Here is a 24484-nt window from a genome sequence, read left to right as displayed (position 1 = left end):
TTCTTAAACAGTACAGAGTCATTCTGCATTTTTATTATCGGCAAAAACAAACCACACCACATTACATTTTAAAAAGAAGAAAGCTTATTGTGGATGTACAGAACAAAACTGCAACTGAATAACATTTTTGTATCTTCATAATAATAATAATAATAATAATAATAATAATAATAAAGGTATAAAAAAGGAAAGTGTTTTACTTTGTGAAATAAAAACCTTTAGGCCAAGAAAATGTTCCCCTCAACATGCTACTTTAAAAACACATGCAAACATAGAGCTTTCTATATATGGACACTTTCAAAATACTCTCCACATGAAATCCCATAAATAATAAAATATCTGCCACTTGCCCCTGAAGTATTTCTTGACAGAAAATCCTATAGAGTACCTTGATATGAATCTCAGTAGCCCGTAATGGCTCCATCTTCATGGTTTTCCTCCAAATTCACCGAGCCAGAAAAACTCACCATTGCTAGCTTAGAGTGATGACACGTATCCAACCCAGTTCAGACAGAGAAATAGAAGATGCAACTCTGGAGCATCCACTCCATCAGTCAAGAGAGACAGACTTCTTGCAGACACATTTCTCAGTCACCAGTCAACAGTGAAAACGCCTTTTATAACTTAACCAAAGTCTGGGAAGAACATCAAAAACAGCACCATTTTTTAAAATTTCCTGGATTATCTCCAACGTGACGTCACGTTGTCTCAACACAAAAGGTTCTACAAAGTCATACATGGTAGCTATGTCAAAAAAGGTTGTTTTTTTTTTATTTTTGCTTGATTATAGGTCTATAATATACTCTTCATCAATACCTTGTCTCTGTTGTTAGCATGCAAGAGGGTGCTTTGCAAGTGTTATGTTAAACTAAAACATTGCCCTGCTTTTGTCTTTGGCAGCTGTGGGTTTATACTTTATATCAAACTGCAGGTTTTAGTCTGCACCTTCCTTTTTTATACGATTAATTATTCCAAAATGAAACTGGGCACAACCCTGTAAGGGATTCGTGATTGTACCAGAGATTTTTCAGTGTGTTGCTGAAGGGAAATTTACTAGCAACAAAACAAATCCACCTCTTAAACCTGCTTATATTCAGTTGTAACACAGTTTTCCTGCAACATGAAAAGAATTACTAAAACTTCTGAGCCCACCCAAAGATATCTCTGTAGTAGGAGCTGCGGCAGACTAATGCCTCCATGATGTTTGACATTTTAGGATCCCAGTTTTGGCACACCTTCTGTCGGCAAGTTAAAGTGTCAAGTCCTCCGGGGTTCTTATGCCACTGTTCTTACGCTTTCAAGTCGTCAGTAGTTTAAGTTCAGTGCTGAGTAAAAAGTGGACTGATCCTGAATGTCCTTAAAGGCAACATCAACCGCTATTACAGAGACAAGTTAGCAGAATTAAGTGAACCGGGTGTAAAAACGACTACAGTGTTTGGCTTGAATGTGTTTGAGCTTGAATCTAAACTACCAACTGATATGTATTCCAATAAGGGAGATCATGAACATGTACAATGACGAGCGAAAGGCTGCCAATCATACAGGTTTTTGTAGTCTCATACAGAGAGCTGCAACACCCATCATGCCTTGCTGTGGTGAAAAGTATACTAGGAGACTGGGTAACAAAAAAAGGAAAAAAGAAAATCTTGATATGATTTTAGCACTGTTTGATAAAACTTTCCCACTCTTTCCAGAGTTTACACATCACAAAAGACGACGGGATTAATGTATTAATGTGTTGTGCTTTTAAATGAACTTGACACAAGACCACAGAGCTCCCTTACATTTGCAAGCAATAATGGAGTAGGGATAAAGAGGGTGACAAGAACTCAAACTCTCAAAGACCACATTTCAATCACGTGAACAAGAAATGGCAACATACAGTACTTTAGAAAAAAAAAGAAAGACGCAACAGCAAAAAACCTCCGTAAAAATAGGACAAGAAAAAAAAAAGATCAAGAAGCACTGTGTTTAAATAGTGCTACAGCTAATTTCACACCTACTGCAACTATTTTTACCACCTCTTTTAAAGTTTTTGTTGGCGTTTTATTCTGTATGGCTGTTTGGTTTGTAGGAGTGGTTTAAAAAGCTTACATGGCTCTGACGCATGAAGTTAGGTGGTGTTTGTATTAAAGCACAGTTGCAGTTCTGGCACATTCCAGATATTGTGACTATTTAAACATTTTGGCTCTGCTTTACTTATGTACCTTTCAACAGTCAAATATTATAATACACCTTGTTATTGTGATCGTGAAAAGAATGACTAGTGCTATATTCATGGATTATACAGCAGATGTTTGCAGAACAGTTACTGATGTTTTGATAAATTATTCTGTTTAATGACAGTCCATGTATGGCGGGCTAAGTAGGAGATGACGGAGTTTATGGCTGATTGATGGTTGATGTTTGAGCCATTATAGGCCCTTCTTGGTTGGAGCGCTAAGTTTTCTCATTCCCCTTATCCTTGCGAGGAGCTCACGGACAAAGTTCTGTAGGGAGAAGAGGAAAAAATGATTTAAACAGACACACACATGCACACACACACACACACGCACGCACGCACGCACACACACAAATCGAGCTTAAGCAATTATCAAATCAGATTTGCATCAGAAGCCCATAATTCAAATCTACAAAATTTCTTTCATTTCTGTTTGATTTTGCAGGCTGAATCCTGAATCCTTTGTCTAATGGCTTAATAAATATACAACTGACAGAAAACAGGTTATACACACAACCATATTTACTCTGCCGAATGACCTAATAACACAGTTCCTAAAGATACAATTAAAAATTGTAACAGGTAATTGCAAAGTTATTTGTTATGTGTAAACACAACAGTGATTCATTCCTTGAATCGGTGCTTTTTTTATGCTTAGATGATTCATAGGTCTGTGTTCAGCAAAAGCAAACCAAAAACATTCCTCTGAAAATAGTCAGGTATAATGACTGGACTAAAAATAAGTGAAAAAGCAGCAGGAAAACTTTGAAAGACCTTCAGAAAGCCTGAAGTTCTGTTGTTCAAGACCACTTTAATTACAAGGAAATCTGGTTTATTGGCACCAAAACATAAAAAATGAGTGGTGGCTAGAGTCTTAAGCGTAGTACTGTAGGAAAGGAAAAAAAGAATTTGTACCAAACAGAAAACAAACACTGGCCAACCCCAGTCATATGGGTATTGCTTTTTAAGTCACAAAAAAGAAATGCCAGTTTATGAGGCAATAAGTCAGAAAAGGATGGAAGAAAAAGATTCCTCATCTTGATCTAATGGCTCTATAAAAGTCTGCGATGGTGTGACTCGGATCGAGAATATGCTGAAATATAAACCTCACAATTGTAACAGAGGTGACACTTATCGTGCCCTAATTACTGATACCTCCCTCCTCTTGTCACTCTCTTCTTTTCCTCCTCCTCTATCTAGAGGTCTCATCTATCCTTCACCATTTGTAACAGCTTCTTTCATCCCCTGTCATTCTCTCACCAACAGTGCTCTCTTTCTTTTACTTTCATCCTTTCTTCATCATTTGCTTCCAATTGTCACAATTCACCTTCTCTCTCCATTGCCTCTGCTTTTCACTGTCCTTAGTCCATGTCATCTATGTGGGATTGTGTTCAAAATGGCATCTGGGCTACTCCAGACTCGAGGGATTACAATGTGTGTGTGCGCGCGCGTGTGCGAGTACGGATGTGTAGGAGTGACACATATCAGCAGCTGTCAACCTGGCTGAACGTTGCTGTTATCTCAGATGCCAGTGACCTTGACATTTTTTCAACAGGCTGACCTAATGCCACGCACAAACACATGCAAACAGTCACAGATGACAGATGGGCAGTCCATGTTGGGCAACATCGCCGTATGTAGAGGTAATGTGATTGTTCTGCACCACCTTTAATCACCAAAATAGCTTAACCCTAACTCCCCCAACCCAGATACTTGAAAGCTTACCCGCACACACCCATTCGCACACTCAAAAACAAGCGCCAGTGTGAACAAAGTTAAATTGTGTGTGCTTGTATGTGTTCTGTGTAGCTTATGGGCCCATCTAACACTTGTTTCATTCAGGTCAGGGTGACAGTAGCATGAAAATGTGACTTTACAAATTCAATACTGCATGTGCGGATCAATAATTTCAGGTCACTGATCTCAAGCAGTGGACATGGAAAAGAGAGCTTCACCGGAAGACTTACCTCTGTTGGTTTGTAGCAGTCTATTAATGATTCCTGTGTAGAAATTGGTAAAGGAAAAACAGAGAGTTGTTTAGGGACATTTCCCAGCACTGTCTGTGTTGGATTGGTTGGTTAGCTTTTGTTGATATGGAAAACCGCGGTAATGTATTCAGACAACATAAAGACTGATGATTATGTATGTTTGACATCAGTCTGTCTTTGAGGACAGGTCCACCATACAGTAGAGCCAACAGAAACAGGATACCATACAAAGCAGTCACATGGAAAATTTGACTTTAAGGTGAGTGTGTCCATTATGGAACAACTAGGGTGAACTCAGGTAACCTGGGACAATTTCTGGTTAATCACTTCAGACACTAAGAAAAAAAAAAAAAACCCTGTGTATGACATTTAACTGTGTTCAGCTGCTTTTTTTTTTTGTATTGGATTGGTATAATAGAATTTTACTGTTTTGAAATTTGGGCTGTCCCATAGTTTTGACATTGTTCAGGTAAAATGGGCCGACTGACTGCCAAAAAATGGGCCAGTCATATATATATATATATATATATATATATATATATATATATATATGGCCTCACTCGAAAACATCCTTTCTATCACATTTCTGTTACTTTTTGATCCTCTTTGCTTCTCTTTGTTCATTTCTTTTTGAAACATTGTCTACAATGACTAGTCTGACATTCTTCAGTGTCAGACTAGTGATAACTAGTTTGACGCCAATATCTATTACTTCAATATCAACACACCTCTTTTACCCTCTAACGTATACATGTACAACTGTGTTCATGTGTACATGTTAGTGTATATTTGTATGTATTTATAGCTAAGATATATACAATATATACCATAGATGAGATGCATGAACCATGAATGTCCCATTTTACCTGATAACCCCACTTACCTTATTTCGCCTTATTTCATCTCCTATATGAGATTACAATGTATTTTCTGAGGACTTACAAATGCAGCCCAAAGAACATACCTGCAGTTTGCTGGCTCTCTCGTCATCACTGTTGACCTCCAGCAGGTCATCGATATCTATCTCTACCTCGGGCATCTCCTCCTCCTGGAACACAAAGACACTCTGGTTTACTGAGCAGCTCAAGCAGAGGAACTTGTGGAAGACGAGCACATAAATATGTGAAGGAGTAAATAAGAAATTAAAACGGAAAACAAGAATATTATACACTTATTATACACAGTTTATACAAACAGTGTGTCTGAGCCTCTGAACTTCAAGCTGCAAACAAGCTGAGCATATGTAGCATTTAGCTTTTTGGAACAGGCATCATATGGAAATGTCATTTTACTGTGGGTTGGTCCATTTAGTGGTTAAAGGCTGTTTTCAGCTCAGTGCCACTTCAAAGGTCCGCTGTTTCACTGGTTCATTTTATTTACCCACGGACGGCGCAGGGAGGATCAAACTGTTCCTCCCAGCTACCGCATGATGTATCATCCAAATTCTTCCTTTTGGGTTTTGAAGCCAAAGTGTCCATGTATATACAAGCAGTGGCCTTTATCAACAGCAATATTACTTGCAACAATGTGTGACTATACCACTCCACCATCCCTAGAATATACACAATTTCCATTGCAGATTATTCCCTATAATTTACATCTAATGCCAACGCTCATGTAGGTCACTGCACTCTTTTGCACAGGAAAGACTTTGTGTCTTAAACCGGTAATTAGTGTTTTCTCTTCCGTTTACCAAATCTATGATCTTTCTCTAGCATCAACAAAGACACTGTTGATACTGGATTAATATTTTGGGCATTTGCACATTAATTAAAAATAAATAAATAAATACATAAATAAAAGACTAAGAATCTTTATCTACTACATGTTCATTAAAATATACCCCCAATCACCTTCTATCAACTGCCAAGTGTTAACTTTTTGTCACTTATATGGAAACTCAACACCCAAATCTCCATGGCTTTCAGATTTCAAGATTTTGCCAACCCTTACCTACTGAACTATTTGTATGTTAATAATTTATTTCTTTGTAAATTAAGTCTTTGCCATCCATAAAATTTAAGAGACAGCTATATGATGAACTTATAGGATATCAGTGCTCTTTTTTTTTTTTTTTTTACCACTTTATTGAACAGTCTTGGTGAAGGTTCACTGAAAACATCTTTATTTTCTTTTGTACTATATTACTGTACTACACATCACACTGGAAGGCTATAATGCTATGATACATTCACATGAGCCTGGCTCAGGCTCTAATATCAAACCCATGATTTTAAGTGAATGTGACTTGCAGCCTTAATGCCTTTCTCATCTAATGCATACTAAACAACATTCCTTAGTAGTCCTCCATAAAAATTGTAGGATGATATCTATCATTATTTTTGCAGTAAACTAAAATTAATAAAAGCGACTAGTTCTTTAGTTGCACGTGTGTTTGTGTAAGCCTCCCAGAGGACTCTTGTGTAAGGTGAAGCCTCGAGCATGCACTGGTATTTAGACACAGGGACAGGGAGGATGGAAGGATTGCTTGATTTTAGCTCTCAGCATTAAAGCTCAGTCACCGCTCAGTTTTGCGTGGGTGTTTCGATATGCACAGAATGAAATTAGATTACAGTTATACCTTTGAAAGTAGCCTGCAAGACAAAATGTACATTCCAAGAGACAAATGTGCTGCAATATGCACACATTTGACTACTGATGAACTAGTGCAAATGTATTGCGTGTTCTTGTTTTAGTTAGGCAACATATACACAAACATCCCATCATAGCACCCATTTACACAGTCAAAAAAAATTCTACCACATCTTAAACAGGCTTGATCATATTTCATCTATATTTGCTCAAACACACTTGACATTCACACACACACACGCAGACACACACACAAACACAAGGCTACCCCACCTCGATCCTTACTCCTGACAGGCATTTACACAACCTGCATTTTAAGCACCTCTTTCTCTGAAACGTCTTAGCGTGAGGGTCTCGCTCTGAAATCCTCACTCGTTCAGGAAACTGAGAAGAAAGGTAGCAAAGCCGGGAAAGGGTCAGAATATGTCAAAGCCTGCCACCTATTAGCATATGAGTGTGTATGTGGTGGAACCACAGAACAGAGGTTGTGTAAAAAATGCTAATCATCAGAGGAGATGAGCTTTTTCAGACTGCGGAGTGGAAGGACAAATTGATTTAGATGAAGAGAAAAAAAAAAGTGAGAAAATTGAGTTAATGTGAGGAGGTGAAATGATGGTAATGTTATTGTGTGTGTTGTCCTGCTAAGCACAAGCACTGATGTTTGCTTGAAACCTCAAGATCAGAATACTTATTTGTGTAAAATGATTATTTCCTAAATCTGCAATGCAGCATTCTTAGCTAGAGTGGAAGTAACTGACTGGTGAAATTCACACGATTTGGTTTGGTAATCAAATATTTCTTCAAAACTGATTATTGAATGTTCTCTTAGGAAACTTTAAAAACATTGTTGAAGTTTGAACTCACCTATCCTGATGAGGGCACTCCTAAAAAGCAAAAACTGCTCATTGGAAAAACAAAAAAGTAATGGTTGTCTAGTGATAATTTTTCTGCAGTAGACTAAATGGTCACATCACTCTCATTCGCTCATTGTCTAATTCTTCATAACTGCACTTAACTGTTATTGCACGAGTCTCCTGGTGCACGAGTCAGCCTGTCTTCAAACAATGGCAGCTTGCATCAGACTCACTGCAATCACTCCCAGACAGATTTGCAAATAATCAGTCTTATTTAGAAATGCAGAGAGATTTGAGGAATCAGTTGGAGTCAGGCTGCAACCGGCTGCAAAGTAACGCATATGTTGTGTTAATTGGGTGGAATTTCCCCAGCTGTGGTGTACATGTGCATGTCCAAACTAAATTATTTTTTATCCCCAGTAGGGATAAAGCTGCAAGGAAACTGACATCCTGATCCAGAATAAATACCTTTGAGCAACAGATTTGTGATTTTTGCTGAGTTACCACAGTTAGTTGGCGTATTGTCACAAACAAATTCTCATGTAATTGCCCTTTTGACCCCAGATTATACCAGACTGATTCCATCTTATTGCTGTTTTATCACCATCTTGGTGAACCAAAGTTGCCTTGAAGACAGAAACTCTCTGCATGTGGTGGCAGGGTTGGCCCCCACCTTTCAAACAACCTCTTCAAAAGGCAACAAGATTTCAAAATCACTGCACAAAGTTGCAATAATTTTACTAGTACCAAAATCTCCAACCACTGTTTTCCTTAACTGCATAATTATTGAGGCCCAAACCGGCAAATCCGGCAGCATCAGGGTGCCAGAATTCCAGGAATTGCACCCATGTTCCCACAGATTTAGCAGCTGTATTAAGGGGGAACCACATGATATTAGCCAGCTGATTTCAAAGATGAGATTACAGCGATGTTATATTACAGTGATTTATATATAAATCTTAAAAAGAGAAATTAAGTATTTACAATATAAGCATATAAGAGAGGTCAAACCGTTCAGTGCCAGGCTTCCTCTACATTTTGCATTTTTTTTAAAGCTGAAAATAGGTGACAAAAAACTCTGCTCAGCTGGTCCTTAAGGAAATCTTAGACTGTTCAATATAAAAATATTCTTGCTGTTGTCTCTAAAATTTTAGACAAAGGCTCGGTTTCATAGCCTTAGTGGAGACAACACCTAAAAGTTCAAATCATCAAACATGCCTCCTTCCTTGGAAGGTCATGTTGTTTACACCTCACAGCAGCTACCTGCAAATTCAGACGTGCGAATGGAGTGCAGAGATCATGGCCTCGGTCAGTGTCGATGAGTTTGTGTACTGCGATTTGCTGGTTTAACCTAATAATAAACATAAATGCATGAATTCGAATGAGTAACAATGTGAAAGTGAAAACGTGTCAGGATCATAAATTTAGCAGACTGACCTACTTCTTAAGATGTTTGAGGGCAAAGGACAAGTCTGTCTGCCTGCCTGTGTGCCAATCTATCAATCACTCGCTTCACCCTGAATGCTCCGTGTGGGTTTGTGTGTGTGTCCCTGAATATTCCACTTGTCAGCAGGCACTCCGTCACCCCCTGTCACTGTGATTGGTGATGACTAAAAACACGGCCTGCTCGCCAGGCGTGACTGCAGGCTATCGCCAACAAAATCCCGGCTCCTACAAACGCGCACATGCACCCGCGCCGGTTTTTGCTACCATCAATCTTCTACAGGGAATCACTCACCACTGGGCTTCGCATTACAGTCCCTAAGTGTATTAAACACACTGTGTAGATGGTGAGAATGGAAAAAACACGCTCTCACACCTAACACACACATTGAAGATGTTGTCCTGCTAGATGATCGCGAGCCTAAAATAGCTAAGGTCACACCTGCTGCTACCGGGAATATAATTTTCCATTTAACCAGCATACAAAATGACAAAAGGCACAATGGCAGAGAGTGACAGGCAGCCACAAACAAACAGAAATGTGAAAGAAATGGGAAGTGCTGTGAAACTGCGAACGCCTGTTTATGCACAAGAGGCCTAGATTCAGCATTTCTCACAGATGACGGTTGGTTTTTGTTTGCATATGCAGAAAGGAGATATAAAGATGACTAGAAAAAGAGAGCGAGAGTTTGTGCGAAGAGGATGGTGTGCGCAAAAACAGATAACAAGGAGCAGTGTTTGTTGTAATGAAGGCAACTCTGTGAAGACGACGTGTGAGAGCCAGCAGGCAAAACAGAGGCCGAGAGAGAAGCGGAGAGCAACACTGCCAGCCTGTGTGTGTTTGCTGCGTGCAGAGATGCAGACGAAGTGAGGCATGCATGTCTGCCAGACTCATATTCACCGACAGCTAAACAGCCAGCAGCGTTTTCAGTCTGCTTCATCCGCAATGAGGTGAATCAAAGCTAATGTAAGCGGCCCAACCCCGTGACTCAACGCAAACTCTATTCAGGCTACTCAAACGTTCTCTGCGAACAAAGAGTTAAACTCTGTTACGGGCGATCGCTTCACTCAGCCAAGTGATTCATAATTATTCCTATTCATGGCCCACTTTTATGAACTAGATCTACCAGTTACATTGGACAGAAGCAAATCCTACTTGAAGACATAATTAATGAGTCACATGAAACCGCGATCGAATGTTGTTTCACTTTAGAAATATTCTGTTTGAGGAGTAGCACATGACCTTTCGTGAGTTTTTCAGCTGAGCCAGGTAATGTCTCAGTAAGGTTGCTTTCAGTTCATCCAAGAAACAACACATGATCTGCCACGACTCTGCAATACAGCAAAAGGAAGACATGTTAATGTACCCTGGTGTGATTCAGCAGACCACTCTTGCAGGATATGCATATCCTCCTGGTCAGTTTGATTTGACTTTCTGTTCGGTCCTGTTATCACAGATTGGCAGTGTGGTTCAGCTGCCTCATTAAACACTTCAGTCAAGTCTTTATGTGTAGTGGCATCTGATAATGGATAACAGCTGAGTGTATTTTCAAGCATAGGCTTCTCTGAAATGGAAATATTCTAAGGTAAAACAACAGAGTCAAACTCACAGACGATGAGCACTCGAAGATATTTACACAGCCAGAAGCAAACACGCTCACAGAGGAACTTAGCAGCTGGAGTGCAAGATCTGCTACCCCCTTGGGCCACATGAAACCTCACGTTGCAGGTCTGGATCTTTATGCTTATTTTTATGGCTTCCTGCTTGCTAGCTTAAATTCAAGCTATGAAGGTGGCGTTATGATAAAATGGTGCCACTGATTATTATAGTGCTGTTGCATCATCGCAAAAAGACACTTTACCTGGAGGATCATAATCCTCAGTGTGCATGTGTGTGTAAAAGAAAGAGAGAGAGAGAGAGAGAGAGAGAGAGACATAGATCTGCTGCAGTACAAAGAGCTCAACAACGTTCAGTCTCCACCCTCAGTGGGTAACACGTGCAAAAAAGGTGGCTGACATTGACTGATCCCTCTCATGTGTTAGCCGATATTAACCACACAAACACGGGCTCAACTGGATTGAAAGAGGAGTTATGTAGTAAATAAGATAATACCACCGCCTCTTCTTTAATCACTGCTCTGTATGCATGTGATGCAGTGCTTATAACAGAGACTGACAGGAAGAGCTGGTGGGAAAGGAAGAACGTAGGAAGAGTTTTAATCGTGCAGAGATGCTAAAACCTTCACCCTGTATTGTAAACAAGGAGACATGTCCAAAGAGAAGAACAGAGAAGAAGAATAAGCAAACGTTAGACCAGTGAAATAACAAATGCACTTGTTTGTTTCATTGGTATGAGTATCATTTCTTTCTTGATGATGTCATTACATTGTTTTATTGTTGTCTGACCCAGAGAATGCGGATGGAAATTAGCTTGCCTCTAAATCTGGTACAGTACATCTCTTCTCTTAGGAGACTAATGGCTTTGTAAATTTTCCCTGACAAATAAAAAGAAAATACAAATACAAACACAAGGAATGTAGGCCTGTGTTAAATTAGCAACCACGCAGAGATGAAAGAAAGGGGGGAAAAGGCAGGAAAAATGTGAAAAGAAACAAAAGAGACCATGTACGAGACTGCTAATTACAATATATAAGAGCCGATAATAAGATACAGGGAGATGGGGAGCGCACAGATAAGTGGGTCACTTGTGATGATGATGCAGAATGCAAGGAAGAGGAGGATTGCGCAACAGTAAAACCTCACAGCTCAGCTTTCTTCCTCTCTTTGCTGCCGAGCGCTGTCACATCAAAGCGAGCAAGAGCTCAAGGTGGGATGAATTCATCTTCAGAGACCGCGTTAAACCGAATAAGAGACACTACAGCGTGACAAAGAATGCAAAGAATCACAGGGCAGGGATAGGACAGGAAACATAAGGAAAACAGGGACGGGAGAGAAGTAAAACAACTAAATACAAGGATTTTCTTTCAATGCATGGGGAAAGCAAAAAGTTACTTGGAACAGTAACCAATAAAGGCCGGCTTCTCCTCCGTTCCTGCATCCCTCGCTTCCTAACTCACCCCCACCTCCCAGCACCTTCTTCTTGCCCTCCAGCGATGCAATTTGCTGAAACCATACAGCATAGATTATGTGACTTCGCTGGGTAAAGTTAGCTACTGCAGCAAAAGCTCTTTCCCACGCTGATTCAGCTGTACTCCGGAGGACACAGTATATCAGAGAGGAGAACTGTCAGAGAAATAAGCTTGTGGGGAGGAATTATACTCAAAGGAACTTTTCAGTTAAAAATAACAGATGATCGTGCATACTAAATTTAGGAATCTCGTTGTGATGTAAATGTCCTAATCATTCTCCCCCTGATGTTTCTCCACTTTGGTGTTGTAGTAGCTTTGTAGTGGCCAAAACTTGATGTTGAAGCCATGTCCTTGCCCTGTTATGCTGAGTCTCCTCTGATTTATTTTTTTCTGTGTCATAAATGGTCTCTCCCTTTGAGTTTCCACATATCACTCTCTATCAATTAATACATCAATACCTTTGCAGTTTGGAAGAACTAGTCCCCCACCCATAGGTAATTGCTCTAATTTTGTATTCTGTGTAGCTGCATCATGCCATATGATTCTATGATTTACACTGGAGTTATATACACTTTTATATATATATATACATACTACTGGCTTTAGCCAGGTGTGCATTGCTTTTTCTCAAACAATCTCAAAATTCTGTCGTGGATGCAAATTTTGGTGACCTTTACGTTAGGCACGGGCAATGAACAAATGCAAATGGACAACGTAACATTGCATTGCATGTCATGAAGATGAACATAATACATAGGAAAACCAGGAGAATTTGTATTTCTAATAAATCTTTTTTAATATATATACATATAGATGTTAATAATCACTATAAGTGTGACTACGTTTGTAGAAAGTTTCATTCAGATTGGCTCAACTGTTGAGGAGGAGATGAAGTACATGCAGACATATATACATGCATACATGAATAGGTTGGTACCATGACTGGTAACACCACTGTTTGTGACATTGCTACATTTTGCTCTAACTTTGCAAACAACGCCTGATGGATAACTTTGCCATGGGCCATTCTCCACATTTCTCAAACTCTCACCTATATTTTTTATCAGTTGAGAAATTAGCCTTACAAATCGGCAGTTTTGTTGGTTTGTTTGGGCTTTTTCTAAACGTTTGCAAGTCATGTGACTGATATACTGAGGTAGCTTCATCAATGAGGATCTTTTGCTAAATTATTATTTTTTTAATGACACCAAAGAGACAAATCTGGAAACTCGTTATGCTGCCAGTGTTAGGTCAAATACATCATATTTGAAGTTATCCCCCCTCTTGGACTGTAATCATTACCTATGTGTTTGAGGTCATGGAATATGGTTGGCGTATGAGTACATTAGGCTGATAAAGCACAATTAAAAATAAATAAATAAATAAAACCATGTTAGGATTTAGTATTCTCAAATGCTTGTTGCTCTTTTAATGCCAAATGGGCCATTTGAATCACTTATAAGTGAAAGCCAGAGACATTAAAATACCCGGTGACAGGGAGAAAGAGGCGACATTTAACCTCAGCTTTCCATACCAACCTGTGCTTATATAAGAGTTTAAGATCCTTTCCAGAGGCTATGCACTTAAGGTTAATAACTACCTATGCCTTGAATCCTCCTTTAGAGATGTAGGTGCTTATCCATCTACATGGCTGATACATAGATAATCTCCATTATAGCTCAAAAGATAACATCATCTGCAAAAGACAGGGATACCAGCATGATGTCATCACTAAAGTCTAGGTGTTCCCAAACATCAGAGGTAGCTACACAGAAAAAAAAATATATACTTTTAATGTTTTGTTAGGTCTTCTACCTTGCACAGTCTCTTCTTCAATAGCCCAAAATGCTTACAGCATCAGCTGACACACAAGCCTTTTTACCCTATTGCTATACAAAATCAAAATACTTAACATCACCCTTCCTCCCCTTTGCTTTAAATCCTGATTTTAAAAAAGAGAGTAAAAATTACAGTAGACTGTCAAGCATGAAAATGCCAGTGCCGGTTTTGTGACTTTATTTCACAGTTTTGTGATCCTGCACAGGATTTATTTTACTGTATTTACCAGGCAGACAGTTTCTTCCTGAGGCTAATGGGTCAACAGCTGGGACCCATTTGGACCTTTGCCCTGAGTTTAAATGAGCACTTTCAGTCATTCTGGATGTAAAACATCATGAGCACCAGGGGCAGAAGCAGCCATGTTGCATATTGGCCAGCTATTTGGGGAGTATAATAACATCGGGTTAAGAACTGATAAAAATAATACACCCTCTTTGTTCTAATTTTCTTTCATCTCTAGTGCTTGTTTTTCAGTTGCATTAACTGCTTTCAAATGTGCAATGTCATGCAGCACATGCAAAGGTAGACAAGCCACACGCCCATATATGAGCACACGCCCATGACTTTGAGAGTCAAAACAACAGTCTTCCTTTTCTGCATATTTCCTTTTCTCAGCCATGTGCGAATGACGACGGTATTTTGCATCTTCTCACTGTGCCAACCAGATAAACTGAGTCAGTGTTTACATATAGCCAGATTATGAATTGATTTGGCCTGCTTACAAAGAACCCACTGATTAACTGGATCATCTTGGGATGGGAGGAGATGTCATAGGAAGACAAGAACATCAGTGTGCGAGTGTGACAAGTCAACGCCTTTTCTTTTCATGGTCTCAGCAGCTTTCCGTTTCCCCATTGCTGGTTGCACATTTTGCAGCTGGTTCTCCTTAGTCTCTTCTTTTAATGATCATCTTTGATCAGTGTTTGGGTTCAAAGCTCAAGCTTAGTAAAATGGAAATTACACCACTACTAAACTAGGACTGAGATGTCTTGTATTTGTCATTTTTCTTCTTGTACCACTACATGTTGGGATTCAACAGCTACATTTGTAAGCAGTCTAATTCAAGTTAATAACCTGAAGACATTTAGCCTCTTTTCCACTAGTATCTACTTGGCTCTACTCGACTGGGGTTTTCCATTAGGTGGTAGTACCTGGTACCAGGTACTTTTTTAGTACCTACGCAGTTGGGGGTTCCAAACAAGCTGAAAATGTGATGTCAATAGACTGCATGCCAATCATCGTCAGGGAGTGACATCACCGGATGAGTCATGAAAGCAACTCTGCAACCAGGATCATCAAGATGTTTTTGTTTTTGGCAAATGTGAGACTAGCCTTTGGGTTCTTTTTGGTCAGTAGTGATTTTTGTCTTGGAACTCTCCCAGTCTCTTACTTATTGTTAAATCATAACCTCAACGGAGGCGAGTGAAGCCTGCAGTTCTTTAAATGTCCTTCTGGGTTCTTTTGTGACCTCTTGGATGAGTCATCACTGTGCTCTTAGAGTAATTTGATAGGCCAGCCACTCCCATGAAGGTTAATCAAATTCAAAGTTTTCTCCATTTGTGCTCACTGTGATTCCTTGGAGTTCTAAAGCCTTAGAAATGGCTTTGTAATCCTGTCCAGACTGACAGATATCAATGATTTTGTTTCTCGGAGATCTCTTAGCCTCCTTCACTTTGTCAGACAGGTTCTATTTAAGTGATTACTTGATTCAACAGGTCTGCCAGTAATCAGGCCTGGGTATGGCTACTCAAACTGAACTTAACTTTCAAAAAAATGTGGTTAATCACAGTAAATTCATGCTTTGGTAAGCTTGGATAACTTGTTGTCCCTTAACAAATGATATCAGACATATTAGTGTTAAGGTGTTCATACTATACAAATACTATACAAATATAGATAAAATGCATGATAAACTTTCTTGGCTTCCTCCATCCATCCATTCGCTTCCGCTTATCCTTTTCAGGGTCGCGGGGGGCGCTGGAGCCTATCCCAGCTGTCATAGGGCGAAAGGCGGGGTACACCCTGGACAGATCGCCAGTCTGTCGCAGGGCTAACACATAAGGACAGACAACCATTCACACTCACATTCACTCGCACATTCACACCTAGTGGCAATTTGGATTATCCAATTAACCTATCCCCACAAGCTTGGCTTCCTGTGCAAGCTAAATTATACTATGGCTTGCTTGTATTTATAAAGAAAGCAATACTGTTTAACACACCACATTTTCTTTCTGCTCAATTGCAGTATCCAGATGAAAAACATAATCATAATACACGATTTTCAACAAACCGCAATTTAGTAATTCCTCGAGTTAAAAGCAACTTAAAAACTCTGTTATATTTAGAGCATCTTTCAAGTGGAATAAGTTGCCTTGGCTTCTATTCATAATTTCAAAAATATCTTACAGGCCTATTCAAACAGCTTTGAATTATTGCAAATATTGTAAGAGGGCAATGTCATTTGTAATGGAAATTTGTGTATTTTGTCTCAGTGTTATTGATATTTATATGTTCATATTTTCACAACTGTGAAACCTCACTGTGGATGTAATAGCCAAATTATGCAGATATTTTGCATTCACTTTATTGTGTAGCATTTTATTTGATTGTATTTGATGGTTTGGGATTAGCAACCGCTGTTGTGGAAGCTAATGGGGTTCCTTATAAATAAACAAATAAATAAATATCATCAATTAAAAATGAAACTTTGTTTTTACTCTGGTTATCTTTGTCTAATCCCAAACTTTGTGTGATGATCTGAAAAATGTAAGTGTGAATAATAAGAAAGCGATCAGGAAGAGGGCAAATATATTTTCACAGCCCTGGGCAGGGTGAAGCCAGTGCTGGTTGTCCGACCTGGTAACAACAGGTGAAGACTGCTTGCTTTTTCTCCTCTTTTCCTGTTAGCTTTTTCTGTTTGCTTGTCAATCACATCTTCCCTGGGTTAGGTCACAATATACTTCAGCTGTATTACGTAGTGGCATGTATAAACTTTTACCATAGTACAGATGTATCAGTCCCACCTTTCAACTTGTAGACATGTGTGATTAGGATCAATAGGAGACTTAAGAGACAGTTGGCAGAATAAGTCCTGGTGAGAAAAATAACAGAAATGAGGAGGCGGAGGAAAACAAAAAAGCAGATGGGGTCAGACTGCACCAGAAGTTGACACGAGAGTGAGAAATTACACCAGGATGGAAACTATAGAGGGAGAAAAAAAAAAAGCAATAAAACCTTCATGCTGAGTTTTGCTTTTGAAAAAGACATTTGATACCTTTCTGCAGCCACTGTGTTTATAACTGTTTCAACAGCTGGTGTTTAGCTGCTTGCTAGAAGGCCTTCTTGTCAACACCTCTGATTTGTTTAGCAGCACATGCATGTGTCTGCAGGTGGTATGCGAAATGCGCCAGCACGTGGTTGGACACAGACCCCATCGGTTTCTATTTTTGCCCGTGTAATTTGAATGGAAGATAAGTAAACACAACAGCGACCTTCCTCGCCAGATCCATAAACACATCAGGGTCACTCAGTAAAACAAATGTCCAATTTACCGGTGAAATCTCCTACCAAGTGGGTCTGCCAGTCTTGGCAGTAATGACTTACTAAATGGGGGTCATTCTGGATCCAGGTTTGTCCCCTTTTTCCTCCTTCTTAGACCCACCTTCTTGTATAATCTCGACCTTTCACAGATTTTAAAAAGCACATTTGATCGGTGTGAAACAGACCCAGAGGTTCTAGCAAAGATCACCAGTTTTCAGAATAATGAGGCAGTGCAGCCCAGCCAGCATCCTGCCATCAATCAGACTGAGACCTGTTCGATTGATCACTGAGGGGAATCACATCCATCAACTGCTGTGGGTGGTGAATTCACATTTTCACAGGCTTGCAAAACAGAAAATAAAAGACCCACAATGTTAAACTAGTGCCGGTAACTGTTTGTGTATACATGCAGTATATCCAGTAACTTCAGTGGTAACATAATGCTCCTGTCTTTGTATATGCCGATATGCGTGTTCACCCTCTGCATGGTATTGCTAAACCTATTGAACGCCACTAATGACTTGGCTTGAATTGCACTCTTTACTTCTCCTCAGCAGCTACCACACGAGGCTTGCACGATACAGTATATGACTGTTCCTGCTTCCCAATATGGGGGAGAAAAGCGCGCGCGCACACACAGAGATACACACATGCACAAAAGGCAAACGAGAAATGTTATAGAGAAGGTCACAGGAGAAGCAGAGGGAGGAGGGGATAATGATGCAGACGGAGAGAGATAATGATGTTCTTTTTTTCTGCCAGGAAGTTGATGCTAGGGGGACAGAATCCAGATTCCACTGTCCACTACCAAAGCACACAAAGGCCGCCTGGGGACCCTCCTACACAAAACAGTGTAGAAATTAAACAACCGCTGTTATTGTGGTGATGAGAAAAGGAGCAGGAGATAGAAACATTAGTATTATCCAGAACAAAAATGCTTCTTCCTCAAGTGTCCGTGCTCCATTTGGTCTGTACGCTGACCTGTGAGTGTATGTGTGTGTGTCCTGATGCTTATCAATGCATGGAAAGTACCCCCGACTGCTCAGCCATGGATATTATGGCCCCGAAAAGCCCACACGGCCTTATTCACACCCATGGACGCAGACATAAACACACACAAGGCCTCAGGGCCAAGTGTTGTATGCTGGCAGTGTCTGTGCCTGTGCACATGAATGAGCTTCATTGAGTGGGGCTCTATTAAAGCTGAGCCACGGAAAAGTAGGGCATTACAGTGTCTTTCTCCCCTTATTCTACAGCATACGCCCCCCGAAGAACACACACATTGAGCTTGGTACGCAAGCCAACAACATATTTACTGCTCTAGCAATCTGTTTGTCTCGGTTATTCTCTCCTTCTCTTACACACCAAATAAAGGCCTAAAGCTTCTCCTCATTCATCGATTGCTCTCAGGTGCTCTCAGACAGACGGTCTCGTCACTGTGCTGACAAACTCTGCCTTTTAATCACCTCGGCTTGGCCTCGGCGTTAATCTGCAGTCCAACAGCGTCTACTCAAGTCTCTGACTGTGGGAGAGGCTACGGCATCACACAGTTAATCGAATCTCAATCATGATTTTGGCGTCCTGCAAATAAACCCGCACAAGCCAATCACAGCTGTTCCCTGCACCACGGAGCTTGACGTTTCTTTGACAAGTCTGGTCGAGTACTATGTTAGAGGACAGAAATACAACAGAATTGGAATATTTGGCACAGCAGAGGCTGAATCCCTCGAAGCAGCTTATCATCTGCTGTTGGAAATACTTTGGATTTTGGGCAAGTGATGTAAACCAAGGAGCAATAAAAGAGTGCTGTAGAGTTGCTGCTCCTAAATCCCAACTGCACTTTGCTCAACATGGATGAGGCTGTGTGACGGTCAAATGCTGCTTGGTTGACAAGTGGGCCGGAACAGGGAAGGAAGCTAACAGCAGAACCACCAGAAATGCATGAAACAGCATGAAAATAACACACAGTGACTACAGTGGAGACTGTTCACTGTTTTTAACACTCGGTTTCAGCTGTTTGAATGTTACATATAATGTTATATTTGCCCTTCTGGCTGATGGACCAATAACAGCACCAGCAAGAGCGGCCAACACACCAGCCACACCACATGCCCCCTTCAGGAAGATTGTGGTTCAACTGCTGTTGAACCATAATCTTCCCTTAAGTTATTCGACTAGGGTGAAAAGACGCCACCATCTGCAGTGTAATTAATGCATGAAGGCCAAGAGAAACAATGCAAAGTGAATCTAATAATCACTGTGAGAAACGAGGGTTTCAGGAAAGTGGTCAAGTTACTGGACAAAACACATGTTATTTCCTATGCAAAACATTGCCAGGGAGCTATAGAGGGGTCTCAAAGCTGTCTTTGTTTTGAGTTTTATTAACATCTATTATGTAGAGGCACCGAATAGAATGAAAGACTTTATATTTTGCTTAATACAAATGCACTTAACAGAGGTGAATAAACACTGTATTTGTCTGCAAAGATGCTTTAGTTAACAGGAAGCAGTGCCATGTTGACTGGATTTTGTTTTAGGTTATTTGTGTTTTGCTTGTTTTTTGACTTCTAAGAGATGCACTCACTTTAGGTGGGTGAGGAGGGCTAATTTGGATGCATTTGTGCATTTGCAGGAATGTCACACAAAATGGATATGAAAGCAGGGTTATGTTTTCACAGCTTTGTAATAAAAATTATTTTGTCGCTAGAATAAATGAATAATTTTGACTAAAAACTGAATATTGATTAAAAAAAAACAACTATGATTATCATTTAGGTAATAATGGTGCCGCCCTAGGAGAGGTTGTGGGTTAAGTGTTTCATAGTGTGAACTTACATGTTAGCAGTTCCGTTAACACTTCAAAGCTTTAATACTTTTACACATATAAAGTAATATAACAGTGAGTGATTTCTTTGGGCACTACAATGAGCCTATAATATAGTCAAGGCTTTCACTATATTAAGAGCTGCAGTGGGAGCACTTAGGACCTCAGCTTTCTAGCACCTCTCCCTCTTTGGGTCATCCCCTCCTGCTTTTTTTCTCTCTGCTTTTTCTCCTCCCTGTCCTTTGAACACCAAAATGAACAGAGGCAACGTGTCCCGGGAGAGCAGAGGGGAATCCATCTCTGACAGAACTCACCTTCTGTTATCCTCTCACCCAGAGAGGAAGCAGAGAGGGAGAGAGGAAGGGGTGGAAAAAGACAGAGGCTTAGGGAATAAATATATATATGAGATGAAGCCAAAAAAAGGCAAATTTGATATTTTGATATCTTGTTCATTTTAAGATTAAAGGATGGTTTCAACATAAGAGAAAATATTCGCCTGTCTCCTTAGAAGTCCGGTAATACTCTCCTGTCAGCCACTACCGGAGTAACTTATACAGAAAGACTGGAAAAGAGTGAAAACTAGGGGCAGCTGTGACTCGGGAGGTAGAGGATCGTCTTCCAATCGGAAGGTCGGTGGTTCACCTGCCGGCTAGACTGTGTGCGTGATTGGATGAATGAAGATTTTATAAAAGGTGCTATAAAAGTAGAAAAGTACTGCTCTGTTTACCATTTAGCTATCAACAAGCCAGCTGCTCTCCATATCAGAATTTGGCATCCTGCATGGCTAAAGGTATATCTGGTTTATTTAATCAATATAAAATCAAAGTTGCAATATTATTACAGCACAAGTTTCCCATGAATGCTTACATTTTAATTTTATTGCTTAAACAAAGGATGTCTTTATATGTTCACTCCTGGAGGTGCTGGTAGCTGGATCTTAGACATGCTAGAGGATCATCAGTGCTCAATTCTGATGAGACGGCAAGGTTTTCCATGACACACATTTTCTCCCTTTACTGTTTTCTAAACAATTTGTCTTCCAGCTACTAAGCAAGCACTGTGGCAACAGTTACAGGGAACAAGTGAAATTCTCACCAAAAACATAATCCTATTTGTTCTGAGTTCACCTTTTTTCCAGTCCATTACAATTCAGTATCACCACATTACCACACCGCCTACACAAACTTGCACACGCATACCCACACCTCTGTGATGATTGCTAGTATCAGGTTTTCTCACGAAACCGATATAGTGGCTGACCTTTCAGCTTGACCAGCACGCTCAAATCAGTAGCCTCCACTTCGATTTATCATCCGTGCACACACAAACACAAAATACACACTTTGGTCTATCTTGGGCCCTGCTCTTGAGGTGTTAACAGGCATGAAGGGGGTGTGTGTGACTTCATGCTTACAGTCATTTGAGCAAACATCAGCAGCAAAGCCATAAGAGCCTGAATGAAATGAACATGAATGCGCATAAACTCAAAAAACAATTTAAACCCAGATTTTCCTCAATGATTAATTATTTGAATATATAAACCTTGGATTTCATCTATTTCAGTTCCACCTTATGCAAAATAATTGCTTCATCTTTATGAGGGAAAAGAATATTTTTTTCAGTGTTGTGTGAAAGAAAGCATTGAACAATGCAGCAGAGTGATACTGTGTCAAAATAATGGAGAATATTGATGTGTTGGTTTCATTTCATTATCAGGCCCCATGTCTTTCTAACACTAGTCAACAACACCGATCTCATTCCAGCATCCAGTGTGACATCAGATTGGCAACAACACCAGTGAGCCAGGGGATTACCATGTGATATTATCCCATTTGCCGTGTGAAAGACATGACATGAGGAGGTGTAAGGCTGCTGGGAATATCTTTGCTGAAATCTACACTGCAGGGACTCTGTCATTAAACTGAAGTCGACCAAAAGCAGTGTTTTCTTAGAAAAGTGTTGAATTCTTTCTGTCTGGAAATCACGAGAGCTTGCGTACGTGCTTGATCTACTGTGTTTTCCTGTTTATCTAAATATCCATTTGCATGAAGCAAATCACAGTCCAAAATACAGATCGGTGCTGGGCCAGTGCACTCCAGCCATCGTCAAACATCAAATACTCCAGTCACCTCTGTGTAGATCAAACACACCTGCTGATGACAGTCCGACACACAGCCCGAGAGCTCGGATGGCTTTGAAATTGAAACTAGTCTGCTCTCAGGCAGACTCTGAGAAACCCAGGGATGAACCAAAGCAGAACCATAAAAAACAGAAAGCTTGCAAACAAAATGACAGCTATATAAATCATACTAAGGTACTTCTATGTGCAGAAGGCATGCATGAGGTCTATATGCATTAAATGTGGGAAAGAAATAGCAGAAGAACAAACTACTGAAAAAGACATTATGACATTCAGCATCCTGCTGTAATTTCAACAAAAGTTTCCTTTCTGCATATTCACACACATACTGCTCTCAGATTTACTGTTAGAGTCAACATACTGCATTCATTAACAACCACATGCGCATCCACAACTGCAGACATGAGACATACTCATGTCCCCACACCTGTACCTTATGTATAAATAAAATTCAGCTCCTCTGTGTTGCCTGATTCATGCACATGTGCATACATGCTTTCAGACCCCTATTTAGTCTCTGATTGGCTGAGTCTGTGGCGACAGGCATACTGTAAGGCTGTATGTGTGTGTGCATAGTTGTGGAGACCTTCAGCTTGAAGGTGTGGGGGAATCAGAGTCAGAGGAGCTGATTGGCTGTTAACGAAAGTCACAGTATCAGCTCGTCCTTAACCCACTGCCCTTCTTATTTCCCCCATCCCCCGGGCCTGGCTCTGTTCACTTGGACATGACTTATAGATCGGCTCTCTTTCTGCACCCCTTTCGTCCCCCACAACGAGTATTGTGGCAGAAATTTGCCACAATACTCGTTTCCGGCGCGTGCTGTCTGCGCACGCAGCTCGCGGAGAAAACTACCATCACATCATGAGCCTGTGAGGTTTCGCTCTCGAGGATGGAGAGGTAAATGCACGTGAGGTGGATGGATGCCTGTTACATGGGCTGATCTCACAGCGGCGCGTGAGGATGAGGTTACTCGTTCGACACACACTGAATAATGAGACAAAGCGCGTCTCGGTCGTTCATGGCCAACGCGGCTGGTGCGTAAAAAGCGCAAACGTGCGGTTTCTCTCTCGCCGGTCTCTCAGCCTCGTGGAGTCAGCCATCCCTCTTTCTCTTTAACAAGGGAGAAAATTACACGGGACATGACACATGAGTACCACACAGCTTTGTATCTCCAAGCCAGCTGGTATGAGTGCGGCAGAGCACAGAGAGACACCGGCTAAAATATTTGGGGTCAGATGAAACATGGACGTACTTTATTCAGGTGCCATTCTTGTAAACGCAGTGAACCATCTAAAGTGATAGATAGAGCTGCAGTTCTGCCTAATCAACACTGAAACTGAACATAAAAAGCAAAGTCGACCAAACAGGAGAAATGTATAAAGCGGTTTCGATTAATCGTCTTTGAAGGCGACAAAAAGATAAGATTTAAAAACACAACCTCTCAAAGAACAACAAAGCAGCTATGCAGGGCCACTTTTTTTCATCCAGGGCTGTTCATTGTCCAGCCGTCTCGGTGACAAGAGCGCACAACCGTGTGCGGCTTTGGAGTTTCTTTCGACTTACCTCACAGTCATACAACACGCTGAGCTGCTCGATGATCCACTCCTCCAGGACAAGTCTTTTCCGCAGCTCTTTCCTGTCGTACTTCACGGTCACTTTGCCCTGCTTCTTCTGGACCGTGTCTTCCCCATTGATGGGTCCGGACCCCACGCAGCCCACTCCGGGCGCACCTTGGAAGAAAACGCGGCTGCCGGCGGTGGGCAAAGGGGCACTGGTTTCGGTGCTGGCGGCCGACATAGCGAGATGTGCAGGAGTGTTATTAAAGAAATGTGTGGATGGAAGGGGAGGACTGCGGTGCCGAGTGGGGACTGCGTGCTGCACGGCAGACGGGAGAATGGTGAGGAGCTTTTAAACAGCTGCTATTTAAAGCGCAGCGCCGGAGACAGGCGAG

General features: G+C 40.8%; 1 protein-coding gene across 1 annotated transcript; it reads right to left on the bottom strand.

Annotated features, from left to right (window-relative positions):
• On the bottom strand, positions 1–24450 carry ppp1r14c (protein phosphatase 1, regulatory (inhibitor) subunit 14C). The gene is made up of 4 exons (XM_040017054.1): positions 24097–24450; positions 5174–5257; positions 4189–4221; positions 1–2489 (listed from the first exon to the last, which is right to left on the bottom strand). Exons 1-4 carry the CDS (start codon positions 24328–24330, stop codon positions 2415–2417), a joined length of 426 nt encoding a protein of 141 aa, XP_039872988.1. The 5' UTR covers positions 24331–24450; the 3' UTR covers positions 1–2414.
• Positions 24451–24484: the final 34 nt, after the last annotated feature.

The sequence above is a fragment of the Simochromis diagramma genome, unplaced genomic scaffold, assembly GCF_900408965.1.
Source record: "Simochromis diagramma unplaced genomic scaffold, fSimDia1.1 OVJJ01000802.1, whole genome shotgun sequence".
Taxonomy (NCBI): domain Eukaryota; kingdom Metazoa; phylum Chordata; class Actinopteri; order Cichliformes; family Cichlidae; genus Simochromis; species Simochromis diagramma.
The sequence above is the reverse complement of the archived record's forward strand: the minus strand, read 5'-3'. Positions and strand labels throughout refer to the sequence as shown.

Bases quoted from the DNA above. Each gene is read 5' to 3' on its own strand.
- ppp1r14c (XM_040017054.1), bottom strand. From the start codon at position 24,330: ATGTCGGCCGCCAGCACCGAAACCAGTGCCCCTTTGCCCACCGCCGGC. The intron at 5,258-24,096 runs GTAAGTCGAAAG...TTTGTGTTCCAG, and splicing joins GCGTGTTGTATGACTGTGAG to GAGGAGGAGATGCCCGAGGT. The intron at 2,490-4,188 runs GTAAGTCTTCCG...TTCTCCCTACAG, and splicing joins ACTGCTACAAACCAACAGAG to AACTTTGTCCGTGAGCTCCT.